The sequence below is a fragment of the Letharia lupina genome (genome assembly GCF_014066315.1).
Source record: "Letharia lupina isolate WasteWater1 chromosome Unknown contig_15, whole genome shotgun sequence".
Lineage (NCBI taxonomy): Eukaryota > Fungi > Ascomycota > Lecanoromycetes > Lecanorales > Parmeliaceae > Letharia > Letharia lupina.
This window is the reverse complement of record NW_023502984.1, coordinates 148715-162635: the sequence shown is the minus strand read 5'-3', so window position 1 is coordinate 162635 and position 13921 is coordinate 148715. Positions and strand designations below refer to the sequence as shown.

General features: G+C 51.3%; 5 protein-coding genes across 5 annotated transcripts; 3 read left to right on the top strand and 2 right to left on the bottom strand.

Annotated features, from left to right (window-relative positions):
- Positions 1-348: 348 nt before the first annotated feature.
- On the top strand, positions 349-2661 carry HO133_002490 (uncharacterized protein; the record flags this gene model as incomplete). Its single annotated transcript, XM_037293416.1, has 1 exon — positions 349-2661. One exon carries the CDS (start codon positions 349-351, stop codon positions 2659-2661), a length of 2313 nt encoding a protein of 770 aa, XP_037150245.1.
- A 649-nt stretch (positions 2662-3310) lies between these two features.
- Positions 3311-4645, top strand: HO133_002489 (uncharacterized protein; the record flags this gene model as incomplete). Its single annotated transcript, XM_037293415.1, has 3 exons — positions 3311-3313; positions 3363-4537; positions 4597-4645. 3 exons carry the CDS (start codon positions 3311-3313, stop codon positions 4643-4645), a joined length of 1227 nt encoding a protein of 408 aa, XP_037150244.1.
- Positions 4646-5011: 366 nt separating this feature from the next.
- On the bottom strand, positions 5012-7694 carry HO133_002488 (uncharacterized protein; the record flags this gene model as incomplete). Its single annotated transcript, XM_037293414.1, has 3 exons — positions 5012-6243; positions 6290-7199; positions 7395-7694. 3 exons carry the CDS (start codon positions 7692-7694, stop codon positions 5012-5014), a joined length of 2442 nt encoding a protein of 813 aa, XP_037150243.1.
- Positions 7695-8822: 1128 nt separating this feature from the next.
- Positions 8823-9904, bottom strand: HO133_002487 (uncharacterized protein; the record flags this gene model as incomplete). Its single annotated transcript, XM_037293413.1, has 3 exons — positions 8823-9077; positions 9134-9333; positions 9472-9904. 3 exons carry the CDS (start codon positions 9902-9904, stop codon positions 8823-8825), a joined length of 888 nt encoding a protein of 295 aa, XP_037150242.1.
- Positions 9905-11599: 1695 nt separating this feature from the next.
- HO133_002486 (uncharacterized protein) lies at positions 11600-12843 on the top strand (the record flags this gene model as incomplete). The annotated part of the gene is made up of 2 exons (XM_037293412.1): positions 11600-11667; positions 11721-12843. The coding sequence occupies 2 exons, from the start codon at positions 11600-11602 to the stop codon at positions 12841-12843; spliced, it is 1191 nt and encodes a 396-aa protein (XP_037150241.1).
- Positions 12844-13921: the final 1078 nt, after the last annotated feature.

The following is a 13921-nucleotide window of genomic DNA, read 5'->3' as shown; positions in this document are numbered from 1 at the left end:
CAGCATGCAGTTCGATCTAACAGCCTTTCTGAGAAAAGAGCTATCTGTTATTTTGTGCCTTCCACGCTATTGCCCTGCATGAGCAGTTTCTCTGGATGAAGATTCCGTAAGAGCGATATGCTTTACCTTGGCTTGCTCATTGATTTGTGCGCCAGCGCAGTCAACATCCGCCATGCGTAGGACTCGCGACTGCTAAAGGCGCCTATTTCCTTCATCATCTCTGGGGACCTTGTTTGGATCGAGCTGTACGCCTCTGCTCTTCTATCCCCTTCATCTCTCGTCTCAAATCTATAGCCTTGACTTGAATGCGTACAAATCTGCGTCGATTGAAGTGAGGGTGCAGCTGCGATGCTGCTCTTGGGCAAACCTCTCAATACAGCGTTACTCTTCCTGGTCCCAATTTCGGCAATACCATTGCCCTCTAGAGTTCTTAACCCGGCAGCCGTACCAAATGCAGACGTGTCTTCACCCCAGTTCAACTCGACAAATCCGGTCTCGAATCTGGATTCACCAGCATACCAAGTTCTATGCTTCGATATCAGAGCAAGTCTCGATCTTACCGCAGTAGCTCAAGATTGCACCACGGTCCTCAATGATGTCATTCTTCGCCTTGATGGACCATTTGAGAGGCGACCTTTCTCCGAGCAAATGTACATGGACTCGTATCGCGACTGGCTCCCCGCGCGATGGATCTTTGGTCAATGCAGTGTCTATGTCAACTCTGCACCGAGCGCCTCGATTGACCTGTTTACTCTTTTTGAGGTTGCACTGACGGCAAACAAAATCTTGTCAGATTGCGTGACGAGTCACAGGAAGGCCCAAGGGGGATCAATGCCCATCGGGTCGCGCGTAATGTCGTATTATGTTGGTTTGCAAGGATACCTACCAGATGTTAACGTCAACGCTGTCAATGACGCTGACATTTCGACCCTTCCTAATTCGGAAGTCTCCAAGCGAACTCCGAATGCCAACCTGGCAAATCGCGGTCCGGCAGGACTTCAACCGCGAATGTTGGGTTCAAACGGGGCGTTAGTATCTCTGAATGAGACACGATCTCAATCGAATTCTACGGGAGATCCGAAGGTACAGATCGGCCACGAAATCGACTGCTATCCAAGGGGATCTCGCCTACCTGGTGCCAATGCAAAAGACTGCAAGTTCATTATCAACACAATCATTCTTGGCATGAAGGATCCGCTTCGGGCACAGACTTGGGGTTACACGGATACTGTGGAAATCAATGTTTCACTGCCAGAAAACCGATGGATTTTCGGAAACTGCTTCATGCGTGTTCGAAACATAGATGAAAAGCAGGTCGATAGGTTCCGCCCAGTGGACGTTGCAGAAGTGGCACAGCGGATAGTTCAGAAATGTGTCGCCGACACTAAAGAACCATTGGGTGGAAATGCTGATATTGGTCGTTTGAAATTTCCACTGAGTTTCTATGTTGTTGTGTCGGGCATACAGACGCGAAGTGGAGAAAGCCTAGGGAGCGATACCACACTTTCTCTTCCGTCGGGTGGGCCTCGCATCCTCGAAAGCAGATCATCCCCGATTGTGCCAGAGCATAATTCGTTGTCAATGACTCTTACGGATGGGTTGAAAGCCCGCAAAAGGTATCCAGTGCACTGCTTCGACCCCGCCTCAGTCCACCGCTTGCTGCCTGCTATTGCCTCGGATTGTAATGTTATCATAAACGAAATAATCCTGAGGCTACCAAACCCGATGATGGAGCAGACCTTTGGCTACACAGACGCTGCGGACATCAATATCATGAAAACGGAATATAACAATTGGCACTACGGGCAATGCGTGGTTTTCATCAAGAACAATGATGAAAGCACGATTCAGGACCGGTTCCGGTTTCTTGACGTGGCTTCTACGGTCAACAGGATCTTGGACCGATGCTTGGACGGGTCCAAGTTTGCAATAGGTGGAATCGCCGATGTTGGGACAGCTGCAGATAAATTCTACGTAGGTGTCAGCGGCTTCGTCTCAGCACATCTTAGAAATGGCACAATTCTCGAGGTGCCATCCGGTACAGGAGTCTCGTCGCCGTCCAGTGCAATATCTGCATCGCCACCGAGAAACCGGACGGTATCAACACCTTCTTACGAATACAGTGGCACCGAGTCCGCCGACCTGGATAAGCGCTCGAGCAACACTACCAAGTATCCAGAAGCCAGCGGTAGATTCGCTCCATTGGTGAGGTGCCTTGGGTCCGGCATGCCCGCTGCTCAAAAGATAAATACACAAGATTGCACCGATGCCGTCATGGTACTTCTCAGCGATCCAAAGATCTTGGTCCCTCAACTCTTCACAACGGAACCGACGGGCGGTATCGAAATGCCATTCGTACAGCATAGTAAAAGCTGCCGTTTGATGATGGATACCAGTTTAGACCTGTCGATCTCGGATTACATCACGTTACTTAAGATGGTATACTGGGCATCCGAGATTATGCTGAGGTGCATCTGCGGGAGAGAGCAAGGATTTGGGGGTATCTCCACGCTTGATGCAGATAAAGGAATCTTCGTGAGTGTGACGGGTGTGGACTTGACAACTGTGAGAAATGGGCTAGCAAGCTTGTCAGATGAAAGTACTTCTGCCATCAGTTTGGAGAATACTTCCTTGCAGATAGTCGATCTAGGACAGAGTTGAGTGAGAATGAGGAGTTGGGGGTCAACTCTTACGCACTGAGGTGGAAGAGCTTGAGAAGTACACCGTCGGATGTACAGGATAAGAATACAAGCTTCATCACCTTTCCAGTATGGCAACTATAAAAGTCAACATTTTGAGGCGACTTGATACCCAAATTGTCGTAGCTTCATAAGGTTAGGAGATGCATAAACTCGGATAACAAGATAGGAGCGATAAACCGGTACCTCGATGGCCGTTCAGGCTTTGTGGCCTTGCACTGTGATGAGTATCGTGGCATTGAGTCAATAGTTGCTGGCTCTGCGGCTGGCTTCTGGGTAGCAAGCCTGCGAACCTGTGGCTATCGAGACTTGAAAATATTAGAGTCTGGTCAAGGAAGCTATGTTTCGAATATACCGACATGACTTTTTCACTTGTTATACGTTGGTCTTCAAGTCTTCTTGTCGGCGCAGCATCGTCATATGCGGTCGGCCAAACCTCGGGATCGTCAAAATGCAGGGTCCAAGTTTATACCAGCTTTTGCAGCGCTCTCACTGTGAACACCACACCTTTACCCACGACTCCAACAATCTACCAGCCTACTTAAATACCTCTTCAGACTCTGAGAAATCCATCAGACCTATTAAATCCCCTATATCCTCTCATCGCCATCATGGTAAGTTCCACCAAGCTTCGCAGTCCCACCAATGCTAACCCCCCCATAGGCGTCCACCCTCGACACCAAAAAGCGTCTCGCCCTTGCCATAATCGACTTCCTCTCCACCTCCCTCAAAGACGGCACCATAACGCCTGAAGACACCGAGAGCATAGAAATAGCCACCTCCTGCATCGCCGACACCTTCCACGTCGACCCCTCCAATAAATCGCACATGACAGACGCCATCGGCTCGCAATCACTCCTGAGCATCTACGGCGTTTACGAGAAACTCAAGGGCAAAGACACGACCGGAGCCAGTAGCAGCAGCAGCGGCGGCAACACGACCGGAGCCAGCGCACCCAAACCTGCAGAAGCCGTCTCCGCCCCGACCCCGGAATCCGAAGGCTTCAAATCCCAGGGCAACGCCGCCATGGCGCGCAAAGACCACCCGGCCGCCATCGACCTCTACTCCAAAGCCATCGCCATCGCCCCCATGAACCCCATCTACCTCTCCAACCGCGCCGCCGCCTACAGCGCCAGCCACAAGCACGCCGAGGCCTGCACCGACGCCGAAATGGCCGTCGCGGCCGACCCGAAGTACACCAAGGCGTGGTCGCGGCTCGGGCTGGCGCGGTTCGTGCTCGGGGACGCGAGGGGCAGCATGGAGGCTTATGGGCAGGGGATCGAGTATGAAGGGAATGGGGGAAGCGAGGCGATGAAGAAGGGGTTCAAGACGGCGAAGGAGAAGGTGGACGAGTTGGAGAGGGAGAGGGTGGCTGGTGGGTTGGAGGAGGATCTCGATGACGGGACTAGTGCGAGGGGCGCGAGTGGTGGGGGAGGTATGCCGGATCTTAGTGCCCTGGCGGGCATGATGGGCGGCGGCGGTGGGAGGGGTGGAGGAGGCATGCCGGATCTCGGTGGCCTGATGAGCAACCCCATGTTCGCGAATATGGCGCAGAACCTCATGAGCAATCCGGAGACACTGCAGGGCTTGATGAATAACCCGCAGTTGAGGGGCATGGCGGAGAGGTTTGGCCTCGGTGGTGGGGGCGCGGGAGGTGCTGGGACAGGAGGAGGAGGAGGAGGAGGCATGCCTGATCTGAGTGCGCTGGCGGGCATGCTGGGCGGCGGAGGACGGGGAGGAGCAGGCGAAGCAGGTGCTGGGAGAGGAGGAGGTGCCAGTGGGGGAGGGGGCATGCCGGATCTGGCCGCTATGATGAATGATCCGAATATCGCTGAGATGTGAGTTTAAACCCTCTGCGTTCTTTGGTGGCATGAGACGGGAATTGACAATCATCCAGGGCACGAAATATGATGGGTGGAGGCCGAGGCGCTGGTAGGGGATCATGAACTATGCATGTGGATGTCTTCAGGTGGACATGTGTCACTATAGAAGATTATGAATCCATTCCACACAAGAGCGTTGCTGATGTAGACTATCGGGCAAGGACGAAGGACCTGCGATCAAGCTATTGATAGAGCGGGGATATGACTGCCTCTGTCTAACATTCACAAGAACGATCATGTTGACCCCAGTCCCTCCCAAAACGAGTATGAACGGTGCTTGAAACCTCGCGCAAATGGGAAACCAGTCTCGGATTTCACCAGATTCCACTGCAGTAGATCCAGCTGCGACGAGCTTCCTCGGCGTCGGAACCGGAACACCTGATCAATTTTTCAAAATTCAAGGATTGTCCCTCTTCTCATTCGCAAACCCTACCAATGCCTCCCCCTGACCACCAATCCCATCCCCTCCCATGCCCCCATCAGCTCCGCAACCCTCTTCCGTTTCCACCCCTCTCGGACCGGAATGGTCTCGATGGCATGATGTCCGTCGAAATAATTGACGCATATATCCCAGGCCGATTGCGCGTCGACGCCTTGAGTGTTTAGAACGTACGCTGATAGGGCGGAGAGGTAGCGAGAGGGGAGGGCGGATGCGAGACGCGGGTTTGGGATTAGGGAGGGGGTGTGGGGCGTTGTGGGTTGGGGAATGGGGAGGGTGGTGTGGGTGCTTGAGGTGGGGGAGGGGGAAGCAGAGGATGTGTGGGGAGGGGGCACGCTTAGGTTTGTGCTGCTGGCGCTGGAGGTGTCGGTGTCGGTCTCGTCGGTGCTCTCGGTTTCTGAGAATTTCTTCTTGCGTGATGCGTTCATCACTGTCTCCTTGGCCACAGCTTCCTTAATATCGGCTGGTACTCGCACCCATGCAAATGTTCGGAGCTGAGTCACCCAGCCTCCACGCATCAGCCAGGCCAAGATATCCATGTAGGTTGGCTTGTGGTCTTTGCTGGGGATGAGAGCTGAGTATGGTCTCGGCGTGTGCGAGAGCATGTAGAGAATCTTGGGTAGTGGTGGAAGCGCAGGAAAGAGCTTGGCAAAGTTCTGAGATGCGGTTGCCAAATTCCGCATGTCGGCATTCGGTGATACTATGTAGACGTCGCGTTGGTGGAGTGGTGGGATTGCTCGGGCACGCCGCCAGTATATGAGGTGGGAGGCGAGGAATTGGATCTCGGTGAGGGGAATTCCTGAGGATTGGGAGATTTGCAGGAAGGATTCGTTGGATGTGGTGACCCGGAGGTAATGGGTCAAAGGTCCAGTGATGGGCGATGCGGTGGCATTGATATCTGCCATGATTGAATGAAGGTCTGATAGCAACAAAAGGGTGAAATGTGCGCCTAGTTGGGGCCCGTTGCCCTGGACGTCGTCGTCCGTTGGCATGGAATTGGCGGTCGTCAGCCAGAGGCCGGGCAGCTGGGGCGCGAGTGCGGTTGGGAGGATTGAGATGGAGGTGGGGAACGGGATCTGGAGAGATAGAGACAAGGCTGGACTCAAACTGATATGGGCGATTTGAGAAGCGGTGATGCTGTTGTAGAGGGTTGATATGGCTTTCGCGAGACTAGACCGCGAGATTATGTCGTGATACAAAGTTGCCAGGTTTTGCTTTTCGCCTGTACATATGAGCGATAGTCAAGACTGTTGCTGAACGCGTCTTACTGTTTGATTTGTCCATATGCTTTGTCAACGATGTGATCACAGCTGTTTCCCTCGCCACATAACCTGAACGAGTTTGCTCCCACTTCAAAGCCTTAGAAAGTTTCTTGGTGACATTGTCGTACATCTCTTTCACCCGTAGGTGATATTCAAGCGGTGGCGGCCGGAGCACGAAGACGACGTGAAACATTGCCAGAGGCTTCTGTTTTTCCTTGATTAATGGGAGCATATCTGACTTGCTAGTTCTATTACTCTTCGTGTCTGGTGTCTGTACAACAGGCTCTCCGTCCTCGATCGCATCTTCCTTCTTCAGTGTGTCTTCATCTCGATGGGAGTCCGACTGGCTCTCCAAGTGAGTGTCGACGCCTGATGTCCCACTGTCCTTGTTCGCATAATCAAACGTCTCTACTTTGGTGCCCTTGCCCTGCTCCCGAACATCCTTGACTTTCTCTGCAGTCACATCACTTTTGCTAGACGACCTTCTCGGTTTCCTTGGTTTCTTCCAGGTACCCTCCGGCCTCGCAAAAACCGGGCGGCCCAGAAATACCTTGTCGTTCAGGCCAACTTCGAACCTCTTCTTGTGACAGCTCACAGCAGGTAGTAGCACCTTGGACAGAACACTAGACTGGTAGCCGAATAGATCGTTCCATTGTAGCTTCGCCTTAACCCCTTTCAACCCATCGCTCTTCTCTGGTGACGCAGAGCCATATTCATCCACTTCGGGAGTACTTTTCCCCGTGCCATTCTCCCCCTTTGGCTCAATAGGTTTGGGAATCTCTGCTGAAGAGTCTTGGCTTTCGTCATCGCTTGATGAGCTGGATGAATCGTCGTCCGCAGGGCTCTCTTTAAACATGTCTGTGAAATGCGTATTGTCTTCACCCGGTTTTGGCGGGTAATGAAAGATGATGCGTGGCTCGGATGAGGTTTTCACTAGCAAGAGTATCGCAACGAGGCAAGGGTTGGGAGGTAGAGGATAGGATGCCATCTCGCTAACGGAGTATCTGTAGACGCCGAATGCTCCACCTGTAGTGTAGTGTCGAGGGAGAATGATACGTAGACGTTACAGGGGTCTCAACGATCAAGATATCTTCTTCCCATCATCCCTAACCTTATGTGCCGTGGCTCCACCAGCGTGATTTGGTATAGGTTCCGTCTTGTCGTCCTCTGCAAAACCAAGATTCTTCATTTCATCAGGCGCCATTAGATTGTTCTCCATACGACATTTGAGGTACTCCTTTGCCATCATTCGACATTCTTGGTCATTCGTTCCCTTGACTCTGCGCAAGCATCGGAGGTAGTCTGCTATGATAGGCTTGCACTCTCCGTCATGGTCGAGGGGGAAACTCCCACGCTCCGGCGGGATAGGTTTGGCGCTTTTCTGTCCTCCACCAGGTCCACCGAAACTCATCGCCCTGTATCAACGCTTCAACAGCCCTTGAATGCCAGGTATTCACGGTGTGAAGTGCAGTCCGCTACTGAGAGGGAGGTTTTCAGTTGAACATAACGACACTTCTTAGAGTTCCCTGGAGTAGTAAATCGGGTGGCTTGGCGGGCGGAAGTCGGAACTCACCCGGGCGTGGCCGCTTTAGCGAGTGAGCTAAGATTAGCTGCGACATTCGACCTTGCTGAACAGTGATGAACATTTATTCTCACGCTCATTCTTCCACTTACTTACCCCCAGATGTAGATTATCCAAAAGCGCCGTCTCTCGTACAGCCTAATTTGGGTGACCCGAAGTCCGAATAAGGCTACCACCGCGGGTATGAAAGAGAGCGGGCCTTAGCCCTCGCTCGCAGGAACGGTTACGATAACAGGGATCTGAATACGCAATGTAGCTTCTTCGAGCCTGTCTTACCCTCGCCTTATAAGACGAGGTAAAGTATTGTATTAATGGGTTTTTTGTTTATGCATGAAGCTCTTATCTGTTATTTATCTAACACCATCCCACACTCTTCTCTACCTAACACGTATATCCTAGGAGCCTACACGTGTACCCTCTCAAATCCTCTTCCCCTTCCCGTCCCCCCTCGCCTCTCCCCCATCCCAACGTCTAACAAGAACGCCATCCTAATAAGCGCGACACCCGCTGGATTCCCCAAACTCGTCCATTCCTCAACCTTCCAGTCTCTCCAATCCGTCCTCCCCTCGACACACAACACCCTCGTATATCCACCCAACATAGCAATATCCACCAGCACCGTTCTAGCCTTTAGCGCGCGCCAGACCGTTAGATCCGTAGGTTTTGCGCGCAATAGGGCAACTGCAGGAAGGCTAGGCCTGCGAGGAAGCCGGCCGTTGTATCGAGGAGTGGGATTGTTTCCGTGGTGGTCGGGGAGACGTAGGAGGAGGAGTAAGAATTCAGGATGGAGGTGGGCGCGAACAGGTTACCATAGACGCCGATGATGGATAAGAAGGGATCGACGACTGTGAACCAGATGCGGTAGAAGGAGGGGATCCGAGACGACGTATTTGACGGTTCCGAACCCTCATCCACCCACCATCCTCATTCCTTCCCCCAGAAGTTCCCCAAGCCAAGCTACTCCCACATCGGAGAGGAATTATCGAACTCTCGCTTAAGAAAGTCATCCCCTTGTTGCTTCGCTTTCATTTTCCACGCCGCAGACTTCATTTCAATAACAATGTTGTCGCCCTCCTCTTCTAATTTGTGCATAATCATATTAACCCATTCATCTGCACTGATCAGGCCGAATGATATATTATCGGTTGTTGGGCCAATGGATCGATCAGTCGCAATCCGTCCCAAATCCGGAAAAGCTTCTTCTTCTTGCCGCTGTAAATCCGCAATGAAATGTACGGCTGTTTTTAAAGAGACACGGATATATCTACGTCGTCGGCGATGTCAGCTTTTCCAAGTGGGAGTGAATGCGACCTGATGGTATCGAAAGTTATTGGCGCGCTGAGACCATTGTCGTCACCAGTCAAAACCATAACCACAGTCTGCCGTTGAACCGGCTCGTCTAACTTTATGCGTTCGTGCTGCTTGGTCACATTAGGTGGATCAAAATTATCGAGGACAACAAGTATCGCTCGATAAAGAGGAAGCAGTCTGCAATTTCGAGGGTCTGGCTAACTACCCAAACGGACTTCGCCGGCCTCTCCTCGTCGGATGATATTCAAAAGTGAGGCTGCCTAATCGCAGAGAGACTTGTGGGCTTCGAGGATACCGGCTATTGTTTCGGGACCGGTGGAGGAAATCCGGATGGGATTTGCAAATAATTGACCGAATTCGATGTTCGGATCGCGGTTGTGGGAACGGAACCATTGCTTGTAGATACAAGCGAATGTTAAGCGTGGACAGCATTCATTGATTTGAGCCGGACGCGCCCAGTACAATGCTGCTGGTTTGTTGCAGAACTTCTGCAGCGTCCAATCATCAAGTGGCGTTATTGGATTGTTGTGAATGGTCATGCCGGTATCTGGGCCGAGGTTGGATGCCCAGTGGGTTTTGGTTTCCAGGCCGTATACACTTTTCCTGAAAGAGTGATAAGATCTCGTAAGCTCCGATCTAATTTTGGTTTTTATTTCAGAAGTCAGTGGCTTGTCGACTGAAAATTGTGACCTTTCCAGCTTGTCTTTTGAAGGAGGGTTCCGCGACATCGTGTCCAAGTTCAAGCCTTGCAGTTTTAGTGTGTCAAGGACCTCAAAGATACGGAAGAGTGTCAAATCGTCGTGGGCTACAGGACTTTCTGTGTGTAATGGAGGTTCCTCTCAGGAGTCGGGAGCCGTTCTAGAACCCTCAGTGCGTCGAGATGTGAAGCCTGAATGGTTGTGCAAGTTTGTACTTTGAAAAAGGTAATGGTATGACTCAACCGAAGTATCCTACTCTATTCTGCTCTTCGAGAATCTGTGTGCCAAGCCACTTCACCAGAACGAGCTAGGTCGCACGTGACGCCGAATGAGACTTCAGTCCGGGGTCTCCTGGCAGGCGTTCTTGTACTGGTTGAATAGAGTATTGTCCGCAGCAAGAAGTGGATGGCAAGGGTTGCTAAGTCGAAATGACAGAGAATATCTGATATGTTTCGAGGACAGACGGTGAACGTGTTCACCAAGATGTTGTTTCTGGAACTGGCAAAAATATCGAGGACTGATACAGGCAGTTTCTTGGATCTTGATTGTTTTAGAGGGCTCTACTTGCAGCTCGGAACTCAGACCTATCGGCACCAGGGAGATGACAGCCTTGATCTGGCTCCGAGAGAACTTCATTGTCTTCTCCGAGGCTAAGTTGTCACATTAATGGTGATGAACGGCATGTTTTTGTATCGAAGAATTCTTCGCTGGATAGAGTTTCAATTTTGCGGTTGAAGTTTTCCTGGGGCCCTACTCGGTTACAGATCCCAGTTGAAGAGGAGTGCAAGCAGGGTCCTCTTTAGGTCTATGTCCCCTATCAATCCAGAGCATAGCCCCTCGAGAGGCGTATTCAGCGGACGGGGTCCATATTGGATATTGGCTTTCTTCTGTCAATGTCGCTATCATACTCGAGAACTTGTTTGATGATCCCCCTTCATCCGCCGTTCTCAAGGCCAGACTCAGTAGATCGTCTCCTTGAGAATGCACACTGTCCCGGCGGGCCAAGGTTTTTGTATCTGCCTTCGTATGCTTGAGTATGAGCATTGTCATGCCGATTCGCGGTCGTATTCCTTCAAACTCAGGGGCTACGCTGACTTCTTCATGACTCCATCGCTCATAATAGAGACGAAAATATCTTTTTGAGTCAACTTGGACCCGCGACCAGCGCCCGATGAACGCTTGGAATGGCGAAACCCCTTGGACATTGCACCAAGTCATACTGCACCCACGTTTGAGAAGACCAAGACATACGAGTTGTGTCAATGTATCAAAAGTGGGTGTACATGTATCACTTACCTACATCATTCAAGCCATTCCTTATATAGCATAAGATGGTGAGCTGGTGCATCCCAATGAAACTTCGTACGGAACTTTTACGACAATGCTCGAATATTTGTACAGAGGCGGCGCTGGACTTCGGTACCCACCTACCACGCGCACCCGAGGCGTGCGAATTTATTCTCTGACTGTCTGTCGGGTCGCTCTGATAAGAGAAACTACCACGACCAGGTAGAAGCTCATGGACCCTCGGCCGCGGGTCGTGCGAGGCTAAAGCGGCGCCGGCTTGGCGCGACGGCGGCAAAATCGTCGCGTGCTCCATTAAAAATAGCATTCGTCATTGTTGTAAGATAGTCTTTGTCTTGCCAGTGATGTCCTTCCCTCCTGTATTTAGTCCCTAGGACTTTCACCAATACCCACCGTCTCTGTCGATTCTAAAACGCAGCTATGGCATCACTCACTCATACACCGAAGCGACTGGCGCTTTCATACGTGGTCGACTGGATCGTCATCATGTTTGTTTCTCCTGGAATTCAACGCTCGGCTTCTTACTGACGAGCCTTTACAGTGGCATTGCAGCAGTTGGTGCAGGCTTCTGGAAGATAACACCGAACCACAGACCCTTCTCCCCAGTCGACCCTGACATATCCTTCCCATACGTCGAGCATGAAAAGATATCAACAGGCCTCCTTGTCACCATCGCATTGGTCATACCCGCTCTCGTCACGGCTTTTGTGACGCTGGTGTTCACGCCAGGACCTGGCGTGTCACGGGGAACACCAAAGTCACTCATGTGGAGGATGAAACTATGGGAGTGGAATACTGCTTGGATGGGACTTGCGCTTGCTCTAGCCACGACGTTCTTTTTCACGGAAGGGCTTAAAAACGTAATTGGCAGACCAAGGCCAGACCTACTATCAAGATGTAATCTAGATCCTGCGACTGTGCAGCAATACGCTCTAGGTGGCGAAGGGAGCCAGCTACCGCTATGGAACCTCTTGGTCTCTTCTACGGCTTGCCGACAGCCCAATGCTTCGAAGCTGAATGATGGATTCGCAAGCTTTCCTAGCGGCCATTCTTCTTGTAAGTCCGTACTCTGCCTTTTGTCCCTAGGCTGGCTAACAGTGCTCTGTCTAGTCTCCTGGGCTGGCATGTTCTACCTGACTCTCTTCCTCTGCTCCAAATTCTCCGTCACCATTCCATATTTACTCCCATACACCTTCGAATCTTCAACGCAAGATGCCAAAAGATATGATCAAGGCCTAATCGACGGTGACTCCGACAACTTCAAAAATGATGCTCCCGCATCCACCAAGAGCAGATCAGTACCTCTGCGCAAGCAAGCGGCGGCTCCTCCGACTTATCTTTTAATCCTACCACTCATCTGTATCTCGATCCCCGCTTATGTTGCATCAACGCGTTTTTCGGATTTCAGGCATCATGGATTTGACATTATTTTCGGCTCGTTGATGGGCACTGTCATCTCTTACATTGGCTTCAGGATGTATCATTTGCCTATCAGACGAGGCGCTGGCTGGAGTTGGGGGCCTAGAAGCGTGTCGAGAGCTTGGGGGATAGGCGTGGGTCCCCAAGGATACACAGATGGAAATGGAGCTATGACCAAGAAACGCGATCTGGAGGCCGCTAACGAACCAAGAAATTCCGCGTTGGTAAGCTCAGGTGAGGTTTGATCTCGAGTATTGACTGGGAATCAATTCGCCAGACCCCTAGGTCGAAGGGTCTGATACCATTCGAAGAAGCAATTTTGGCGGGCAAGAGCGACAGCATACAACAAGCTTTAAATAGAAGGTAAGAGTATGTAGCAGAAGTTATGCATATAGGGAAAATTTTGCGGGCGAAAACCTTAGGATTTCTAATTCCCACAGTGCACCGGCAAGCTTGCCTCAGTGGGACTTAGAAATTTTGAATACCCTGTATGCATGACTTCTGCTACATACTCTTACCGAAGTGTTACTAATTTTGGTGGCAAAGCCCCTAAAATACATATTCGTCCTTGCACTGTGACATAACGGATTGATAGCCTAGGGAAAGAGTCATCTGATTGGTGTCTTTCACCAGCGCTCGGAGCAGAGAAGGACGGCATTGGAACGGTCTAAAAGCCTAAGCTATTAGCCTACTATACTCCCCTTAGAAACGTCGTCCATACGAGACTTGGACCTTAGGAGGTGGCACCATGAGCTCTCAACCAAGCACCGGAGGGCTGTTCGGGCTGCGGCAGTCCTAGAGCAAATCTGTGCTCTATGCTCTACGCTACGAACAACGCAAACGACGTGTCATAAGCTCGAGAGGAAAGCAGCGATCCTTTCCATAGCCGGAAAAAGCGTGTCTCACTCTGCTCCGTACATGTTCGACATTGGGTGCTTCTTCCATGGGAAGCGGTCAAGTGGAGGTGAAAGAAATAGGGATAGCGAGAAGGCTAGAATCTAGCCCTGATTGACTAAGCTAAGACAAAGCCACAGAGGAAAATCTATGCCTGGCATTTGCTTCTCCTTCCTGTTCTGGATTAATGTCGAATGCACTTCCTTACCCCGAATGACACCGCCGATGTAGGCGAGGGCATGGCGATCCCATTTGTTCGATTATACTTAGTAAAATCATTGGAAGAAGTACGAGATGGATCGAAAGTACAAAGTTCAAAGCCTCTTGACGTTCGGTTTTACCGATTCAACCCGATCGAAAATGCTATCTGACTGGGGAGCAAGGACAACGCCACGGGACCGTGAACTACGTCCCAGGAGTTCGGGAACC